Source organism: Tubulanus polymorphus, chromosome 11 (genome assembly GCF_964204645.1).
Source record: "Tubulanus polymorphus chromosome 11, tnTubPoly1.2, whole genome shotgun sequence".
Lineage (NCBI taxonomy): Eukaryota > Metazoa > Nemertea > Palaeonemertea > Tubulaniformes > Tubulanidae > Tubulanus > Tubulanus polymorphus.
Window position 1 is genome coordinate 674,028 of NC_134035.1, and position 18,397 is coordinate 692,424.

The 18,397-nt window shown below is 38.9% G+C and overlaps 2 protein-coding genes across 4 annotated transcripts; both read left to right on the top strand.

Moving 5' to 3' along the window:
- The first annotated feature begins 1,104 nt into the window (after positions 1-1,104).
- On the top strand, positions 1,105-13,300 carry LOC141912630 (DNA polymerase delta catalytic subunit-like). Of its 3 annotated transcripts, XM_074803944.1 has the most exons (23): positions 1,105-1,238; positions 1,566-1,666; positions 2,058-2,177; positions 2,488-2,660; positions 3,084-3,340; positions 3,850-4,091; positions 4,635-4,801; positions 5,366-5,611; positions 6,100-6,210; positions 6,700-6,891; positions 7,259-7,464; positions 7,847-7,960; positions 8,055-8,202; positions 8,485-8,580; positions 8,711-8,848; positions 9,327-9,499; positions 10,079-10,231; positions 10,807-10,909; positions 11,208-11,340; positions 11,777-12,047; positions 12,377-12,587; positions 12,685-12,938; positions 13,189-13,300. In XM_074803944.1, exons 1-21 carry the CDS (start codon positions 1,180-1,182, stop codon positions 12,471-12,473), a joined length of 3,300 nt encoding a protein of 1,099 aa, XP_074660045.1. In that variant the 5' UTR covers positions 1,105-1,179; the 3' UTR covers positions 12,474-12,587; positions 12,685-12,938; positions 13,189-13,300. The 3 variants fall into 3 exon arrangements, with proteins under 3 accessions (XP_074660045.1, XP_074660043.1, XP_074660044.1); XM_074803942.1 differs by having other exon boundaries at positions 12,377-12,938; XM_074803943.1 differs by having other exon boundaries at positions 12,377-12,938; positions 13,192-13,284.
- LOC141912631 (zinc metalloproteinase nas-13-like) lies at positions 13,216-18,298 on the top strand. Its single transcript, XM_074803945.1, has 11 exons — positions 13,216-13,357; positions 13,466-13,548; positions 13,644-13,692; positions 13,971-14,064; positions 14,379-14,485; positions 14,855-15,042; positions 15,686-15,889; positions 16,236-16,362; positions 16,458-16,676; positions 17,303-17,446; positions 17,856-18,298. Exons 2-11 carry the CDS (start codon positions 13,492-13,494, stop codon positions 17,963-17,965), a joined length of 1,299 nt encoding a protein of 432 aa, XP_074660046.1. The 5' UTR covers positions 13,216-13,357; positions 13,466-13,491; the 3' UTR covers positions 17,966-18,298.
- The last annotated feature ends 99 nt before the right edge of the window (positions 18,299-18,397 follow it).

The following is an 18,397-nucleotide window of genomic DNA, read 5'->3' on the forward strand; positions in this document are numbered from 1 at the left end:
ATCATCGAACTTCAGTTTTCATCATTGATCTTGACTAGTGGTTGGAACTAATAATAGAATTCAGAATAGTTTGGTTTAAATGTATTTGTATTTTCATAATGTTAGCTATTTTAGAACTAGTGAACTGCAGCGACGTGATCAATCCCGGCGTGGTTGACTATTTCTATCAATCCCGGCGTGGTTGACTATTTCTATCAATCCCGGCGTGGTTGACTATTTCTATCAATCCCGGCGTGGTTGACTATTTCTATCAATCCCGGCGTGGTTGACTATTTCTATCAATCCCGTCGTGGTTGACTATTTCTATCAATCCCGGCGTGGTTGACTATTTCTATCAATCCCGGCGTGGTTGACTATTTCTATCGATCCCGTCGTGGTTGACTATTTCTATCGATCCCGGCGTGGTTGACTATTTCTATCGATCCCGGCGTGGTTGACTATTTCTATCGATCCCGGCGTGGTTGACTATTTCTATCGATCCCGTCGTGGTTGACTATTTCTATCGATCCCGGCGTGGTTGACTATTTCTATCGATCCCGGCGTGGTTGACTATTTCTATCGATCCCGGCGTGGTTGACTATTTCTATCGATCCCGGCGTGGTTGACTATTTCTATCGATCCCGGCGTGGTTGACTATTTCTATCGATCCCGGCGTGGTTGACTATTTCTATCGATCCCGGCGTGGTTGACTATTTCTGGATTATGGAGTTCAGACTAACTGACATGGCATTCAGTTTGACTTAGTTTGCCCTTCTTGCTCCTGCCCCAGAAGTCAACTGTTTGACCAAGAAGCTAGAAACTGACTGATTGCTCAGTATCACCGTCAAATCATGCCAAATTTTGAACATTTTGTCGCATCATTTTGGGACCACGAATTCTGCTGCACCTAGTGAAATCGATTCCATCTGAAATATTCATTAATCATTGAACTCTAATTAAATTGGATTTTTAATTCTATGAAATACGATTATACTGTACATCAACCCCTGTAAAGATATTAACTCGTTTTCATACCGGTCCGGTTAGACTATTCCGGTTCTGTATCCGTGTTTTCCTCATCGATCCAATTCCGTGTTTTAATTTCATCCAAAATATGTCCCCGAAAATTAAATCCACTTGATTGATGAAATACATTCTGTTGCTGTTATTTTAATTACTGCGACTGATAAAACTATTGACATGTCACAGAAACGAGCGCCGTATAATAAACCCGGGGGTCCCGTACCCAAACGATTCAAGTGAGTTCAAATTTGTTTATCTTAACCTCAAATTGAGTTGATAAATCAAAAAATTGTGAAACTAAACCACAGACAGGTTACTGACTAGTTGTTTCCATGATGTTTGTAAATGACAAATGGATGGTTTATGATTTGGATGAGGTTGAAGGCTGCGGAGGCTGAAATGAAATAAGTGTCACTCTTGCCTTACCTACATTCTACAAGAAGATGGGCGGATTAGACAAGTGCTTACTTTTATTATTAAAAAGTGTTTAAAAATGTTTACTTTTGCCTCAGCATTACAACTACTAAACCCCAGTTTTATATATGTGTCATACATTATTTCAGGGATGATGATGAAGACGATGATGATCCATCGAACTTCGAGTCTGAACTCGCTCTGCTCGAAGAGATTGAAAATGACATCGCGGATGATAACAGTCAACAAGGTTCTGTTAAAATACATCCCCTCGGGAGGGAATTTGACAAATTTTGCAATAACAATCCCAGAAAACTCCTAGAATTTGGATATGCTATTGATCACGCATTTCTTTATCAATATTAGATTCATTAAAAATGAATCAATTGTAACATGTTAAACCAAGAGATATTTCCATTCATCTGCCACAGATTCACTCAGGAAATTTTGTGTTATAACATTGAAAAATTTTGAAAGTGGCCACCGCATTGTCTCATTTATCAGTCAAGTTTGAATGTAGAGTTAAAATAAAGCTTGTACATTCTAATGTTTCAAATCTGGAGCAACTGGATCCTTGACACATTGTTCGTATCACTTCCAAACTGAAATAATTAATGAATCTCATAATGATTATTTTTTAGGTCCGTCTGGTCCTGATGTAAACACGACAAATTCTAAGTGGGCGCGACCTGCACCTCCAACCATAAACCCCAACACTGATTCTATAGTGTTTCAACAGATCGATGTCGATAGTTATTCAGGTGTTGTATTCAATTACTACTATTAAACATTATTAATAGACTGTCGTAGAAAGAAAAGCTTGAAATCATTTTCATTTTAAGGTAGTTTCCTAGTAGTTTTAGTGTCAAAGGTCATTGGCAAATTAGGGAAATTGAATTCAGAACTCAAGATTAACTCCTAGATCAAATAGAGTAGCTTGTAAAGAAATTAAGGCATAACTGGATTGCCTCCAGCTTATAGCATCATCATCCTGTTTCTATATGGGTAATTCGGGAGCAATCCCTAGTGGGTGACTCCAGTTGAACTAACTGTATTATGATTATATTTCAGGGCCGTATTTGCCGGGAATGCCTGGACTTACAGTCGGTCAGGTACCCATTATACGTATGTACGGTGTAACTATGGATGGTAACAGCGTTCTAACTCATATTCATGGATTCGGTCCATATTTCTACGCGACTGCACCTCAAAACTTCAAGGCTGCAGATTGTGGTAAATTCAAGGTAGGTTGAGGAAGTGTCTTTACCAGAACATTACGTGTTCGATTCGCTTATACTCAGAACTACTCAGATTTTATCTATCGCCTTGGGTTATTGCAAATAAACGAATGACATTGGGTTAACTTGCTCAAGAATAGGTCATTCCATTCACCAGCACTACTACATTCAACATTCTCCATACATGTAACCTATTGTAATACTGTCGCCTTAATCAACAGCCATTTTTTCCTCCAAGTAGCCCACTGGCCGAGGAGGTTACTTCGTCCTCACCTGGAGAAGATCGGGTGTACCATATAACACATAGAATGAACGCTTCTGGGCTTTCCCTGAGTTATTTCTGGGCTACCTGAGCAGGAAAATCGAACGCCCTAGCAACGAGTAGGGTCAGTCCCAGTCGAACGTAAATAGTAATTGTTTTGTTTATAGACCGTTCTCAATAGTCTACTGCTGAAAGAGCGTTCCGGTAAAGACCTACCACTCGCCGTGTTAGCCGTCGAATTGTGCGTTAAAGAAAGTATTTACGGTTTCCACGGTAATCAGAAAACTACGTTCATGAAAATAACGGTGGCTCTTCCGACATTGCTGGCGGCGTGTCGACGAATCATGGAATCAGGATTTCAGATTCCTGATTACGGACATCAGGCGTTCTCCGTATATGAATGTGATATCGCTTATGTTGTCAGGTATGTAATGTATATTTGAACTTTTGTAGCGCTATCCAACAAGCCGCAAGGTGCCCTTGCAACAAATATTTGATATCATGAAAAAATGCGCGGTACAGCCGGTAGACTTGCTGAAAAACTGAGAAACAACTGATTCGCTCTGAGATTAACTGGGAGAGAACCGTTTAACTGTCTAACTCGGATTTAACCATTTAACTCAAGAAAGTCATTTAATTCTCATATTTGTTGAAATACTTTTCTGGCCCTGTATTAATTTTATCTACCATCCAACTCTGATATTTCTCTCAAGTCTGATCTGAGAAAAGTCTACTGTATATTGAATGTTTGTTGCTGTTTACTTTCCATAGAGAGTTGAATGAACAAAAAACTAAATTCATCATTTTATTAGGATGAATTTTGTTTTAGTTGTGATTCTGTTTTGGCTTAATCATTGCTGTTTAGATCGCATACAACTTCTTATCTGTAACATTTGAGATTTTAAAGAATTTCACATTTTAAATCATGTTTAGATTTATGGTCGATACGAACGTAGTCGGCTGTAACTGGATCGAAATCCCTAAAGGGAAGTATAAACTACGCGAACAGCAGACGACGACGTCGTCGAGCAACGACCGAGCCTTCGTTTCTCGTTGTCAAATCGAACTCGACGTTTCGTGGGAAGATTTCATTTCTCATTCGCCCGAAGGAGATTGGGCGAAGATCGCTCCGTTGCGGATATTGAGTTTTGATATCGAATGCGCTGGACGTAAAGGTAGGTTTCAGAATACCCGGTACTTGTCGGTCCGTTTAACTGAAATTTCAGGACCCAGTTCCACAGTTATCAGTTACAATTCATCTATTCGAAAATGAACTCATATTAACTCTAGAGCCAAACTTAAACCGTGGAACTTGATCCTCGATTTTGTAACCACCCGGTAGATCCTCGGCCCAAGTTGAACAGAACATCATTCAGAGCTGCCCCAACTGTTCCTTATTATCATTATTTGTTACTGTTTTATATCGAGAAATACTGATTTGATTTGTTTGATGCGTACAGAAATATGAAAGATGTTACTGAAAGTCTTACTGTTGATTACTGATTAATTTGAGCAGAAATATGAAAGATGTTACTGAAAGTCTTACTGTTGATTACTGATTAATTTGTACAGAAATATGAAAGATGTTACTGAGGGTCTTACTGTTGATTACTGAATAAATTGAACATTTTCTTTCTTATTTCAATGAAATGTTAGTGAAAAAGATTCAATTTGTTTCCAGTTGAACAGATCATCATTATGTAATTGGTTTGTTTCAGGTATTTTCCCCGAAGCGAATAAAGATCCCGTCATTCAAATCGCTAACATGGTGATCCGACAGGGCGAAAAAGATCCGTTCATTCGAAACGTTTTCACGTTGAAGACATGCGCTCCTATTATCGGTTGTCAGGTGATTTCCTACGACAAAGAGACAGAGGTGCTCGCCGTAAGTTTTATATTCTACAGTTTGAATTCTCTTAGATTATCAAAATCTGGGGCTGCAGTTGCTCAAAGGTGGGTTAAAGGTATTCTAGCGAATAAATACAATAGTAACAACAAACTTTTAATTGTCACTATGTCCACTATCCACTGGTTAACTCTAACCGTCTTTTCAGCAACTGCAGCCCCAGATATATTCCATTGTATAAATGAATCTTTAATTGTCGCTATGTTAACAATCCACTGTTTAACTCTTAATCAATTTTTGAGCAACTGCAGCCTCTGTTACACAAAATAGTTACGCATTGTCATCAGTTCAATTGTGTTCAGAATCAATCATAACTCGAAGCCATGATTCAGACATAGCTAAGAGCATTTGAAAGTTGTCACTCAGTCACAGTTTGTATCAATGTTCAAAGCAGGAAAAAGTGAGAGCTTAACGAGACCTAGACTTGGTTATCGCATAGAACTCAAATCAAATTTATCGTTTGATTGAGATTCAGAACTTATTCGGATTAGAAGATGAAAGTTGAACAGAATCTGAGTTTTGATTTTAATCTTTATTTTTTAGAAATGGGCTGAGTTTGTGCGAGAGGTTGACGCCGATATAATCACCGGTTACAACATCGTCAACTTCGATTTCCCGTATTTGATCAACCGAGCGGCGCATCTTAAAGTGAACACGTTCTCGTATCTGGGACGAATTAAAAACTCGATATCGAAAATACGCGAGTCGATGATTCAATCGAAACAGATGGGACGACGCGAAAACAAGGATATAAACATCGAAGGTCGCGTTCAGTTCGATCTGCTGCAGGTACGTATAACACAGAGCGATCAAACCACGGAGGGAGCCTGCAACAGGAAAACCTAGAATTGAAAGAATAACTATTGAGAAAACATGGCTGCAATCTTTAATCGGAAAACCAACAAAAGAAAAGCTATTGAAGTTTTCTTCATGTTTCAACTCGTTTTGTGCCATTTTTAAATTTAACTGACAGTTGTATATTGATGCTTAGACGTGAAAAATAGATTATGAGATTAGAACCCACTGCTCAAATCTGAAAGGTTAAAAGCATAATTCATTTATCAAAAATTGAAATCAGAGGACGCAATGTTTTGAACTCTCTAGAGACCATTGTCAGATGTATACAGTTAGTCTTATTCTTATTAAGTAAGTTAGAGTTGAAATAACTTGAATTTTCTCTTTAAAGACAGTCGTTTGTTTGTATTGAAACCAAAATAGTTGCAACAATTTCATTGTCACTAATTGATTCTAATAAACGATGTTATAATTATTTACAGGTTTTGCTGCGCGATTACAAGTTACGATCGTACACTTTGAACGCCGTTTCTTTTCACTTTTTACAAGAACAAAAAGAGGACGTACAACATTCAATAATCACTGATTTACAGGTACGAGGCAGGAATAACAGATATCTGTAGGAATGCTAAAATTTAACTAGGAATAACAGGTTTCTGTCGGAATGCTCTATTCTATGTTGTTTTCTCTAAAATCTCATTTCGAGGCAAAATTATCATAAATAGCCGCGTCATACTTGACCATTAGACTCTCAAATCACCAGGATCCAGTTCCATAGTCGTGAATTAGAGTTAAAATTGGTTCATTTTCAATGAGTTAACTCTTGAGTCAAATCTTAAGTCACTACTGTGGAACTGGGGTCCAGGGCCCAGTTCCATAGTCATGGCTTAGACTTAAGACCAATTTAAGACCATGTTAGCTCTATAACCAATCTAACAACTTAAGACCAGTCTCAAAATCTAAGACCATTTTTGGACTTAACACAACTGAGGAACTGGCCCCAGTAGTGACAGAAGATCAAGGTAAAATTATCGAAAATAGCAGCTTGATTATTAGACTGGTTTTATTTTCATGAAATATAGAATGGAACGAAGCAAACGAGACGCCGACTTGCTGTTTATTGTATGAAAGACGCAATTCTTCCTTTGCGTCTGCTGGAAAAACTGATGTGCATCATTAACTACATGGAGATGGCTCGAGTAACCGGTGTACCGTTACCTTATTTACTCACCAGGGGGCAGCAAATCAAAGTCATCTCTCAACTGTTGCGTAAGGTACTTTGAAAAAAGTGATTTAGCCATATGTGTACTTTTTTGTTTGGGTTTCTTGGTGGATGGTTCTTGTCAAGGATTGATCTGAGATTTTTCTCAAATTTTTGAAACTTTAGGTCAAAAAAGAAAGGTGCTTTTCGGGGCTCTTTCAGTATTCTACCTCTCAAATCCAATCAAGCCTTTTTGGATTTATTTTTCATTCTAAAAAATACTTTTTTGAAGGGGCGGACCCGTTCACCCACCTAAATCAGCTTTTATCTCTGGCCTCTCCTTTTGAATGAGAAAAACCTCAGACCCGCTTAGAATTCCCCAAATGGCCCTCGGCAGGTTAAGGAGTTTTAAAACTCAAAAAGGAACAATATTTTTTTAGGCAAAGGAACAAGATTTGCTGTTGCCAACAAAACGAATAGAAGCGGGTGATGAATTCACCGGTGCGACTGTCATCGAACCGATCAAGGGATATTACAATATTCCGATCGCGACGTTAGATTTCTCCTCGTTATATCCGTCAATTATGATGGCTCATAATCTTTGCTACACGACGCTGATAAACCAGCAGAGCATTCAAAAATACAGGTGATTTATTCGACAATGTGCATTAACTTCTACGAGTGGTGCCACGTACTGAAAATCAGGGAAAAGTCTGGGCATTTTCTTTCCTTAAAAACAGAGTCATGGAATAATCAGGAAATTTTGTTTAAAAAAGCTAACAAGGGAAATTTGTTGAAATTGCCAGATCACACGTAGAATCCAACAGTTTCTGTCTATGTCTTAAGTATTTGACTGTGTTAATTGATTGGATTCTTAGCAGATCAAGTCAGGGCAAATAACAACATGCATGTCAGGGGATAGTCAGGGAAAAAGCGAGTCAACTGAAAGTGGCCACCCTACACTAGATTCTACTTATCTTTTCCTCAATGAATTTCAATCTATTTTTGTTTCCATTCTTTACATAAAGCCTGACCAGTGATCAGTACATTAAAACGCCGTGCGGAAGTCTCTTCGTCAAATCCACCATCAGAAAGGGATTACTGCCTGAAATTCTCGATGAACTTTTGAAAGCGAGAAAGAAGTAAGCTTGTGATATCATAACTTCGTTGTTTATGAAATATGCTGTGCACGCAGGGCCAGTTACTGAAAAATTACTCAAATTTTTTAAATTTCAGAGCGAAAACCGACTTGAAAAATGAAACGGACCCGTTCAAGAAGAAAGTCCTCGACGGTCGACAGCTGGCTTTGAAAATTAGCGCTAATTCAGTGTACGGATTCACTGGCGCTCAAGTCGGCAAATTACCCTGCCTGGAAATATCATCGGTAATTAGTAGACTTTAACGATGGCGTATCACTCTTAAAGTGTGAGCCTACCTGATTATAGAATATACTTGCGAGTTTTATATTATTGCTGCCACTATCTATAAACATTAATTAGTGAAATCAAGTTGCTCAGGGGCCCCAACGAATGCTTGTAATACTAAAGGGCCACGGACCCCCATGAAATGCCTACAACACTACTTTCATCCATCGCTGTAGAAGTGGTTCGGATAAATCAAACCTTCAACTCGAGTTTTAAAGAGGTTGTTTTTTATGTAACTGTAGAGCGTTACTGCTTTCGGACGGCTGATGATCGACCAAACTAAAACATTAGTAGAAGAAACCTACACAATTGCCAATGGTTACAAGCACGATGCGCAGGTGAGTCTAATTTCCTGCAGAGAGTTTTCTATAGTTGGGGAAAAAGCAAGTCAAATAGAGCGGCCGCCCTGTAATATACATGATCAACAGTTTGTTGTTAGTTTGTTAATTGTTGGCTCGTTATTTGTAGGTAATTTACGGCGACACAGATTCAGTGATGTGTAAATTCGGCGTCGATACCGTCGCCGAAGCGATGGAACTCGGTAAAGAAGCAGCCGATAAAATATCCGAAAAATTCGTTAAACCGATCAAACTGGAATTTGAAAAGGTAAAATCACCATTGATAGTAAACACTATGGATGGATCCAAGTTGCGACGATAATATAGCGAGAATCTCACAATGATAATGAAAAATAAAGTCCAAAATGTTTTCTAGAGCTACAGAGTGGAACCTCGTTACAGCGAACTTCACAGGACCAGTATGAAATTAATTGAATTTTCTTTTTTTTGACACAATTTCATATTTGTTATAGCCGATGAATCGTTGTATCTGAGTTCATTATAACGAGGTTCCACTGTATTAGTTTATTCGACGTTTCGACTTTATTCTAATAGTCATCTTCAGGAATACGGTATTCATTGAGCCAGTAGTTTATTCAACATTTTTACTTTATCCTCATAGTCATCTTCAGGAATACTAATGCTAGGTATGGGGTATATTTTTCCCCACTTTCGATCGAGTAATCGCGTTGTTCATCGGTGAATATCGTTTTAATTGTGAAACCGTTTTTTTGCGCACTGTTTAGGTTTACTTCCCGTACCTGCTGATCAACAAGAAGCGTTACGCCGGTTTATATTTCACGCGACCCGACAAACACGACAAAATGGACTGCAAGGGAATCGAAACCGTTCGCAGAGACAACAGCCCCCTAGTGGCAGACCTTATAAACACGTGCTTGCAGAAGATACTAATCGATCGGTACAAAAAATCGAAATAAAAGCAATTGAGCTAATGTCTATTTCAACCTGACTTGAGAGCATTCCGGGTGGCCTAGCTCACTCACTTTTGGTAATACATACCTGATAAAGGTCTTAGTAGGACCAGAAAGGACAAGCAGACCTAAATCATAATTTTTTAATCCATTTGAAACTGTATTGAAGGATATCCAAAAAGTCTTCACTGAAAGGGGTTAAATGAAGAAAATAAGACTCCATGATTTGAAAGTTTAACAATATGTTTCCATGCCTACGTACCAAACTTCACTTGGTAGGCATGGAGACATATTGTTAAACTTTCAAATCATGGAGTCTCTTTTCTTTCATGAACCCCTCTCAATGCAGACTTTTTGGATATCCTTCAATACAGTTTAAAGTGGATTAAAAAACGATGTTTAAGGTCGACTGCCGGTCCTTTCTGGTCCTATTAAGACCTTTATCAGGTATGTACTAACAAAACTGAGTGAGCTAGGCCACCCGGAATTCTCTCAAGTCAGGTTGAAATAGACAATACCTCTGTATGTATGTATGGATTCTGATTGACAGTTTGTTCTATTTGAAGGGACCCAGACGGAGCGTGTGATTTCGCGAAACAGACTATATCCGATCTTCTGTGTAACAGGATCGACATTTCTCAACTCGTTATTACGAAAGAGTTGACGAAAACCGATGATGAGTATGCTGGTAAACAGGCACATGTTGAACTGGCTAACAGGTACGAACCACTCTTTCATGCAATCGCTCGTCTAGCGCTGTTAAAACGTCAGGGGCCGGTTGCTCAAAAGTTGGTTAGATAGAGTTAACCAGTGGAAAGTTGATATGGTGACAATTGAAATTTCATTGTTACTGTATTTAACGGCAGGTTATCTTTAACCAACTTTTGAGCAACTTGCCCCAGATGTCTAGTCAGGTGGCCACTTATCTGGAATTCAGGAAAAAGTCAGGAAATAGTCGGTGGATAGTCGGGGAATTTGGTAAAAAAAAAGCTTAAGATCAGGGAAAAGTCAGGGGAATTTGTTGTGATAGTTAGATCTCTTGTATTTCCGTTTATGTTTTACATATTTTGGTTGTGTTAATTGATTGGATTTTTAGCGGGTTTAGTCAGGAAAAAACAACTTACAGGGATGTCAGGGATTAGGAACAAAGCATATCCAATAAAAATGGCCACCTTGTTAGTGTTTGCAGTTCATTTACAATTAAAGATGTCTCTCAGGTGAAGTTCTGAACACATGTGTAGCATGGACGATCATTTTATAAAAAGTTTTATTTCTCCGAATGTTTTATATTTAGGATGCGTAAGCGCGATCCTGGTAACGCCCCGAAACTCGGGGATCGCGTCCCGTATGTTATAATAGCAGCAGCTAAAGGAACCGCGGCTTATATGAAATCAGAGGTTAGTCACATTCGCGCGATCAATGTTCACACAAATTCCCAAACTTTAAATCTTCACCTATTTCTAGATGTACAGTAGACTCCGCTCTAGTCAGACCGTAAAAATTTGTCCGATTTGAGAGTGATATCCGAGTTGGATATAATGTATTTCAAAGATAGTGACCAAAATTTTTCAACAAACCTTTGAGTTGAATGGTTATCTGCGAGTTGATAGGATGCGACTAGAACACGGAGTCTACTGATTGATGATTGGTAGATCCATGTCGATGCCGATCATGTCTCTCTCTTTGTTCATCTAGGATCCTATTTACGTTCTGGAGAACAATATACCCATCGATTGTCAGTACTATTTGGAGAATCAACTGTCGAAACCGCTACTCAGAATTTTTGAACCGATTTTAGGCGAGAAGAAAGCAGAGTCGGTCCTGTTGAGTAAGTAAAGAAAGCGTGCAGTAGGAATTGGGCTTATAGCTCGTAAGGGGTCATTCATTTATTCTGTACGCATTAGCGAAGGGGGGAGAAATTGTGTTCTGTAATGCTTGATGTATATGAAAAAATGGCTGATTTTGTGTACACGGAGAGAGAATATTTGAATAATGCAAATTTTATGCGTACATAATAAGTGAATGATTTCGAAGTTGAAAATTCAATATAAAGATTTTCAAAGAATTTTGCCATTTTGAAATGAATGATAATTGAAATCGTTAAAAGACTTACCACCGGAATCTAATTTCATATCAAGATACAGTTGGAAATATCTCTGCTGATATTTTAATTAGGGGGCCTATAACATTTGAAATAATGAGCTAATTTTAGCTCTTGATTCAAACTTAACCGTGATTTGGATCCAGATTCGTTTGTCTTTCAGAGGGTGACCACACGAGAACTAAGACAGTGATCACGTCTAAAGTCGGCGGACTGATGGCGTTCGCTAAAGTTTGCAGTACTTGTATATCGTGTAAAACAGTGCTGAAATCTGACAGTCGCGCAGCCGTCTGCGACAACTGTAAACCGAAAGAGTCGAGTATCTATCAACGCGAGATCCATTCTCTCGGTTTATTAGAGGAGAAATTCAGTCGTTTGTGGACTCAGTGTCAGCGCTGTCAGGGCAGTTTACACGAGGATATCTTATGCACAAGGTGAGATACGTTGTGAAATACGTTATAGTACACGTACAATGTATGGACTGCTTCACACCGTTTCAAGAGTAATTACAGTCAAACCCACATTCGGATCATAGAATTCATGCAGTTTATGATCAAGAAGTCCGGGCTGAAAATCATATTTTAGCTAGAAAGATTGATACCTTGTTTCTCATAACATTTGGAATTTATTTGATATTCTATTGCAGTGGTTCTTAGAGATTAGTTTATGTTACTTCACTTGAAAGATTTGAGTCAAAATGAGCCTTCTCTACTTGTTTTTGCCGATTGATAATTAATTTGGACAATTTGTTATTATTTTTCAGTCGAGATTGCCCGATTTTCTACATGCGAAAGAAAGTTCAAAAGGATCTGACCGATCAGAATAAATTAATCGATCGATTCGGTGCTCCGACGTGGTGAACGAAATAGCCGGCAATAGAAACCCCCACCAACCTGCATTTTTATCTCTTTTGCATTTTTCTACGGACTAAAGTCATTTTGGGAAAAGTTCGGTGTAAAAGTATCTGAAATACTGTAACTATTTGTTCCTACTGCTGATGCATTCAGGATTTTTCCCTAAATAAATTGAATCGTACAATTTAATTTTCGATTTTGTTTTTCATAATTTGAGTGGATGCTCTGTTATTGATAAAGCTCATTTGACCGTCGGTGGACAACAGCCAGGCGTGGATTTAAGAGGTAGAGTCCGGACCTCTGCCTTCTCATCGAGGTTGCGCCCCTTTTTGTCAAGACAGAGATAGTTGAAACTTCACCCAGTCCTGTATTTGTTGTATCGACAGAGATCCTAACCTGCAAAACCTCCGAAATATACTGGTTCCATAAACAAAACGACAAACAATGAGCACTTTATAAACATCATCGATGGTAATTATAGAATACAGTCATTTATATCGACATCGAGGTCGATTATATGTAAAATTATGAGGTGATTAGGAATCGTTAAACTATCTCCCATTCGTCATTATATCAACGAAATTATTACGGGTGGTGCACATATATTGCTGTACAGTACTTGAGGTCATAAAAAACAACTCATATTTTACAGTACATTTGTCTATTTACTCGAATTCATGTATGTAGGTTTTCTTGCTGTAGATGAAGTATTTCATATTAGTAGATTGATAAATCGTCTTCGCCGACCACCCGCATAATTCTTGTCAAATCGAAAATAAACACTGGTTTATTGCGTGGACGGATAGAGGACCAGGGTTCTTACGTCACGTATGTACCGGTCTCCGAAACACCGGTGATTCAACCCACGATTTGACGAACAAATGATGATGGTGATTATCGAACCAATTGATGATTGCATACATTAATAATGGGGTATAATTATAACCGTTGTTAGATCTGTTGTTTTCGGTTAAATATTTGTTCCCATCGTCATTTAGATATATGGACTATAAGGGCCTACACTATGGCGGCGTTAAGGATGGAACAAGTTTTAGCTTTCGTGCTTTTTGTTATAAGTCAAGTAAGTATATAGTATTAAACTGATAGCGTTAAAACATTGACCGTTCATTATTATATCCTCAACAACTGTTTTAATCGCCTCTCTTATTTCTCAAGTCATGGGGTAAATCTATGGACGAACTTATTCGCGATGCGGCTGAAACCAGTAAGTTTATTCTTGCATGGAAAATTCATGTATATAATTGTTAAAGATGCTTCTTGCGACGCGTCCTATGCAGAATTGAAATGGTGAAAAGCTACTTGGGCAAGTTGCATAGTCATGGCTTAGACCAGTCTATGACCAACTAAGTTCTGTAGCCAATCTAACAACAACAACAAGACCAATCGAGATTTAAGACCACTTTTAGACTTTAGTCGGGACTGTGCAACTGGCCCACTTGGCCTTTTTGAAAATGAATATTATTGACGCGTTTATTTTTTCAGGTGCAGCGATGGACTTCGTGCAAGATAACAAGACCGTTTTAGTGGAATACGATATTTTGTACACGAAAGAGCAATGGCTGGCGCGCCAACGAGAGTACGTATCCAATATCAAGATTTTCAAAGAATTTTGCCATTTTGAAATTAATGATAATTGAAATCGCTAAGTGACTATTAGTCGAACCCTGGGTACAGCACTTTCGTTTAAAGAAACAACTTTTTTTTCTTACTGAAAACTATTTCGTTGAATGGTGATCAGTTCTGTACTGAACGCCAGAACATGGCGACAGGTTTGACCGAAACTTTTTTTTCAAAATCGTATTTCTAATTTTTCTTTTCATCGCTTTAAATACAAATCACGTACTTTTCAATACGCGTTTTAATCTTGTTCCTTTTTGTTTTTGATTGTAGAATCGGCAATAACCCTCCCGATACTGGACACAGGCAGAAGCGAAATGCTATATACAACAAGCGATGGACCGGAAACCAAGTTCCTTACGTCATCTCTAATGTATTTTGTGAGTATAACATTGAAGTCCTGTTTTTTATCTTGCATCCGAAACTTCTTTTCTCTAAGATTTAATGCGTCAAATAGGTAAATATCCTATTACGATCTTTGCGTACTGATTATGATAACTTATTAAGGGTTAGGCCTACTTTTATATACTTTGATAATATTTGCTGAATCACCATCCATTGGTGCCGGGGCTTTGTTGAAAGATATAGCATGGACACTCTCTAAAACGAAAATATGGTTGTAGTAATCCTCTGAATGATCATTCAAATACTCCATAAGAGCAGGGAGGTGGGAGTGATGAGAGGGACCATAGGAACATGCTAAGATCGAAAGTGTATTGTTTTAAAGTATGATAATACGTATTTTGTAGCTTCGAGTGAATTACAACATGTTCGGGCTGCTATGAACGATTATCATCGGTATACGTGTCTAAGATTTCGACCGGCGGGAAGAGGTGATCGTAACCGGATTGTTCTACAAAACGGCGGTGGATGTTCATCATACGTCGGCATGGCTGGTGGAAGTCAACCGGTGTCGTTAGCGCGTGGCTGTCGCCGTGTGAGTATAGGCGACCCCCCTGCTCAGCTACCGAAAGAATGTCTTAATCGTTTTCTTGAAGGAATGTACTCACGACAAAGCGGGCGAACAGTACCACATAATCGGTACCATATCGTCTTATTTTTGGCCAAACAATATGCCGTATAGTTACCCTATCAGAGATTAGTCGGCGGTTTAACATTAACGTTTTTATGAAACCCCTCCTAGAACAAATCCTGGATCTGCGTCTGAGTATACCATACATTAGACTCCGTTTGCCTCGGATCTCGGTGGACTCTCTCCATGGGCGGCAGATCTAGAGGCTTATTTTTAAGAACAATTGCCGCGCCCAATAAGGCACTTTTGTCGCATCCAAAAAGGCACTATTGTCGCATCCAAAAAGGCACTTTGATGTCCAAAAAGGGCTATATTATGTGTCCTGCCTCGCTTAAGAACCTGTTATATCCCAAAAGGTACTTTCATGTCTATAAAATCTTCATACCGGTATTATACTAGACGCGCACCAATTTTCTCTGTTGACCGAAGTTGTTAGATTGGCTATATAGAACCAAAACAAGTCTAATACCAAAATGAGTCTTATACCAAAATGAGTCGTAATTACCACTGCACTTTCTATGTTTTGATTCAAATTTGTATTTTCTAGAAAGGAATTGTCATTCACGAGTTGGGACACGCAATTGGATTCCATCACGAGCAGACAAGACCGGATCGCGATCGATACGTGACGATCATCCGTCGTAATATACCGCCGCATTTATACTACAACTTTCAGAAAAACACGTGGAATACGATCAAAAACTACAACGTACCCTACGATTACCTCAGTGTCATGCATTACGGCGAAACGGTAATTATATCCGTCCCACCGACCCATCATATTGGACTCTGCCACCCGAAGGGAATGTGGTGCAAATTTCACACCAGTAAAGTTGATTCCTTGTTCTCAATTCGGTTGCTTATTCACAGAAATGTGTGGGATCGAAAGTTTTCAAGATTGAAAACCTCTTAACCCGCTGCTGACACCAAAATCGAAAGTCGGAGCTTGTTTATTCGGGCTATTCAATTCCACGATATTTGGTTTTGGTAAAGAGTGTACAGTCGTCACTAAGTTGCTCCCATCTCTAGATTGGTCTCGAGAAAGTTTCGACTCATTGTGTCTTGCATGTGTAATTCTAGTTTTCTGTACGTTGTAGGCATTTACGATGAACGGCAGGCGGACGATCATAGCGAAAAATTCGCAGTACCAGCGACAAATGGGAAACAGACCCGGTTTTAGTTTCCGCGATGTCAAATTGCTGAATCTGATGTACAAGTGTAACAGTGAGTCGTCTGTAACAAATCTATTGAGAACTGTGTATAAAAACGTAAGGCGTAGTCATCCCTAAAAATGATACAATATCTTCATCGCTTTTCAGCGCGTTGCACCCGGAAAACTTGCGAAGGGGAAGGATTTCAAGGTAAAGATTGCAAATGTTGGTGTCCTGGAAATCCTGTGAAGGAATGCGGTACTGGAGGGACGATCACTGGAACCGGTGGAGGAACTGGGACCGGAGGAGGAACTGGGACCGGTGGAGGAACCGGAACAGGTGGAGGAACCGGAACAGGTGGAGGAACCGGAACAGGTGGGACAGGAGGTATGTAGTTATGTAAGAAAGCGTCCTATGAACGTAATATGTTCATATTATGATAACAATTTCTTTCTTAAATTTTCTACGTACGTGTACAGAAATTTCCTATAAATGATTTTTTTCTCCGAGTTTCTGCGTCTTCTTTCTCGCAAAACCTAGAACCCCCACCATACAACTATACGCACCTTTGGCGTGTGAACCTTAGATCATGCAGTTCCACGTCGAACCCTCCTCCCTGCAAAGATATGACTAGCTATAGGCCTGGAGATTGTTATGAAAATCTTGCCACGATTTCATCTGTATGTGAGAAATAATTACGAAGAAAAGTCGGCGTAAAAGCTAGTAATATGAAATAACTTTTTTGTGAGAAAAAAGTCGTCAGTTTTTTTGCCTATTTACTTAACTCCCCAGGACGCCACATAATTCCGATTCTGTATTGACTGTCTGTAGAAAGTCGCAGAGAAGTCGGCGAAAAAAAATAGGAAATACGAAATAAACTTTCGGTGAAAGAATATAAACTCCCCCGCTCACTTTTCTACAGGATGCCACAAAATTAGCATTTTGCACCAAAAAGAAATATTCTTACATATCCTTAAATAAATATATGTTGTGTTGTGTTTTTGAAACAATAGGTACATGTGCCGATAAGAATAAAGATTGTAGCGCGTGGAAGTTACGAGGTTTTTGTAGCAGTGGACGATACGTTCCGTTTATGAGATTGAATTGTAAAAGATCGTGTGGTTTGTGCGGAGGTACTACAACAACTACTCAAACACGTAAGCGCAACAACCTTCAGGCATCCGCTTTGATCGCTTGGAGTTATCTGGATCCAGTTCAACAGTTCTGAGTCAAATTTTACTCTAGAGTTAAAACATTGTAAATGAACTAATTCTAACTTAGAGTTAACTCTAACTCACAACTGTGGAACTGGATCCTGAGTTCAGAGTTAACTCCAACTTACAACTGTGGAACTGGATCCTGAGTTCAGAGTTAACTCTAACTCACATACGTGGAACCGGGCCCAGACTGGTAATCAGACTGATTACTCCAAGATCTGATCACACCGCAACATCCTCACTTTAGTTTAACCGAAAATTCGTTAAGAAACTTTTTTTCTGAATTCGCTATTCAGCTCATCATTCTGTATGAAACATAAAACAACGAATGACTTAATTTCTGTTATAGGATGTGTCGACATGTCGCGGAATTGTCGGTATTGGGCTGGACGTGGCGAGTGTAGGCGCAACCCGAACTACATGCATCACTACTGTAAACGATCATGTAGGAGATGTTAGTCGCTGAAGTAATGGCGACGACGTCGGTAAATTTACTGTAAATCAGTGATTCATTTGATATGGCAATATTTGTAAAATACTTAAGCGTCTAAACTTCAAGCGTCTAAACTTCAAAGACAAATATAACTTGGATGATGATCGGTTAGCGCGAAAATGTATTTCTTTTTCTGAACTTTTTGCGTCGGAGAGTGAAATGCGCGCAAGTGAAATACGATCGCTGTAATAATTGACAGGTTTCGACGCTTTTGTTTTTGGGTCCACGACGTGAAGTTGAAAATGGGATACTTTATAATTGTGTGTTAAAATATTCCACATAAAAAAATCTAGAAAATTAAGAGAAACTTCGTAAAATCGAGATGCTATTGCCCGGTGAAAAAAACGTTGTAGATTGGATAGAGTTGGGAGCTCTTTTTTTAAACATTACGATCGGTT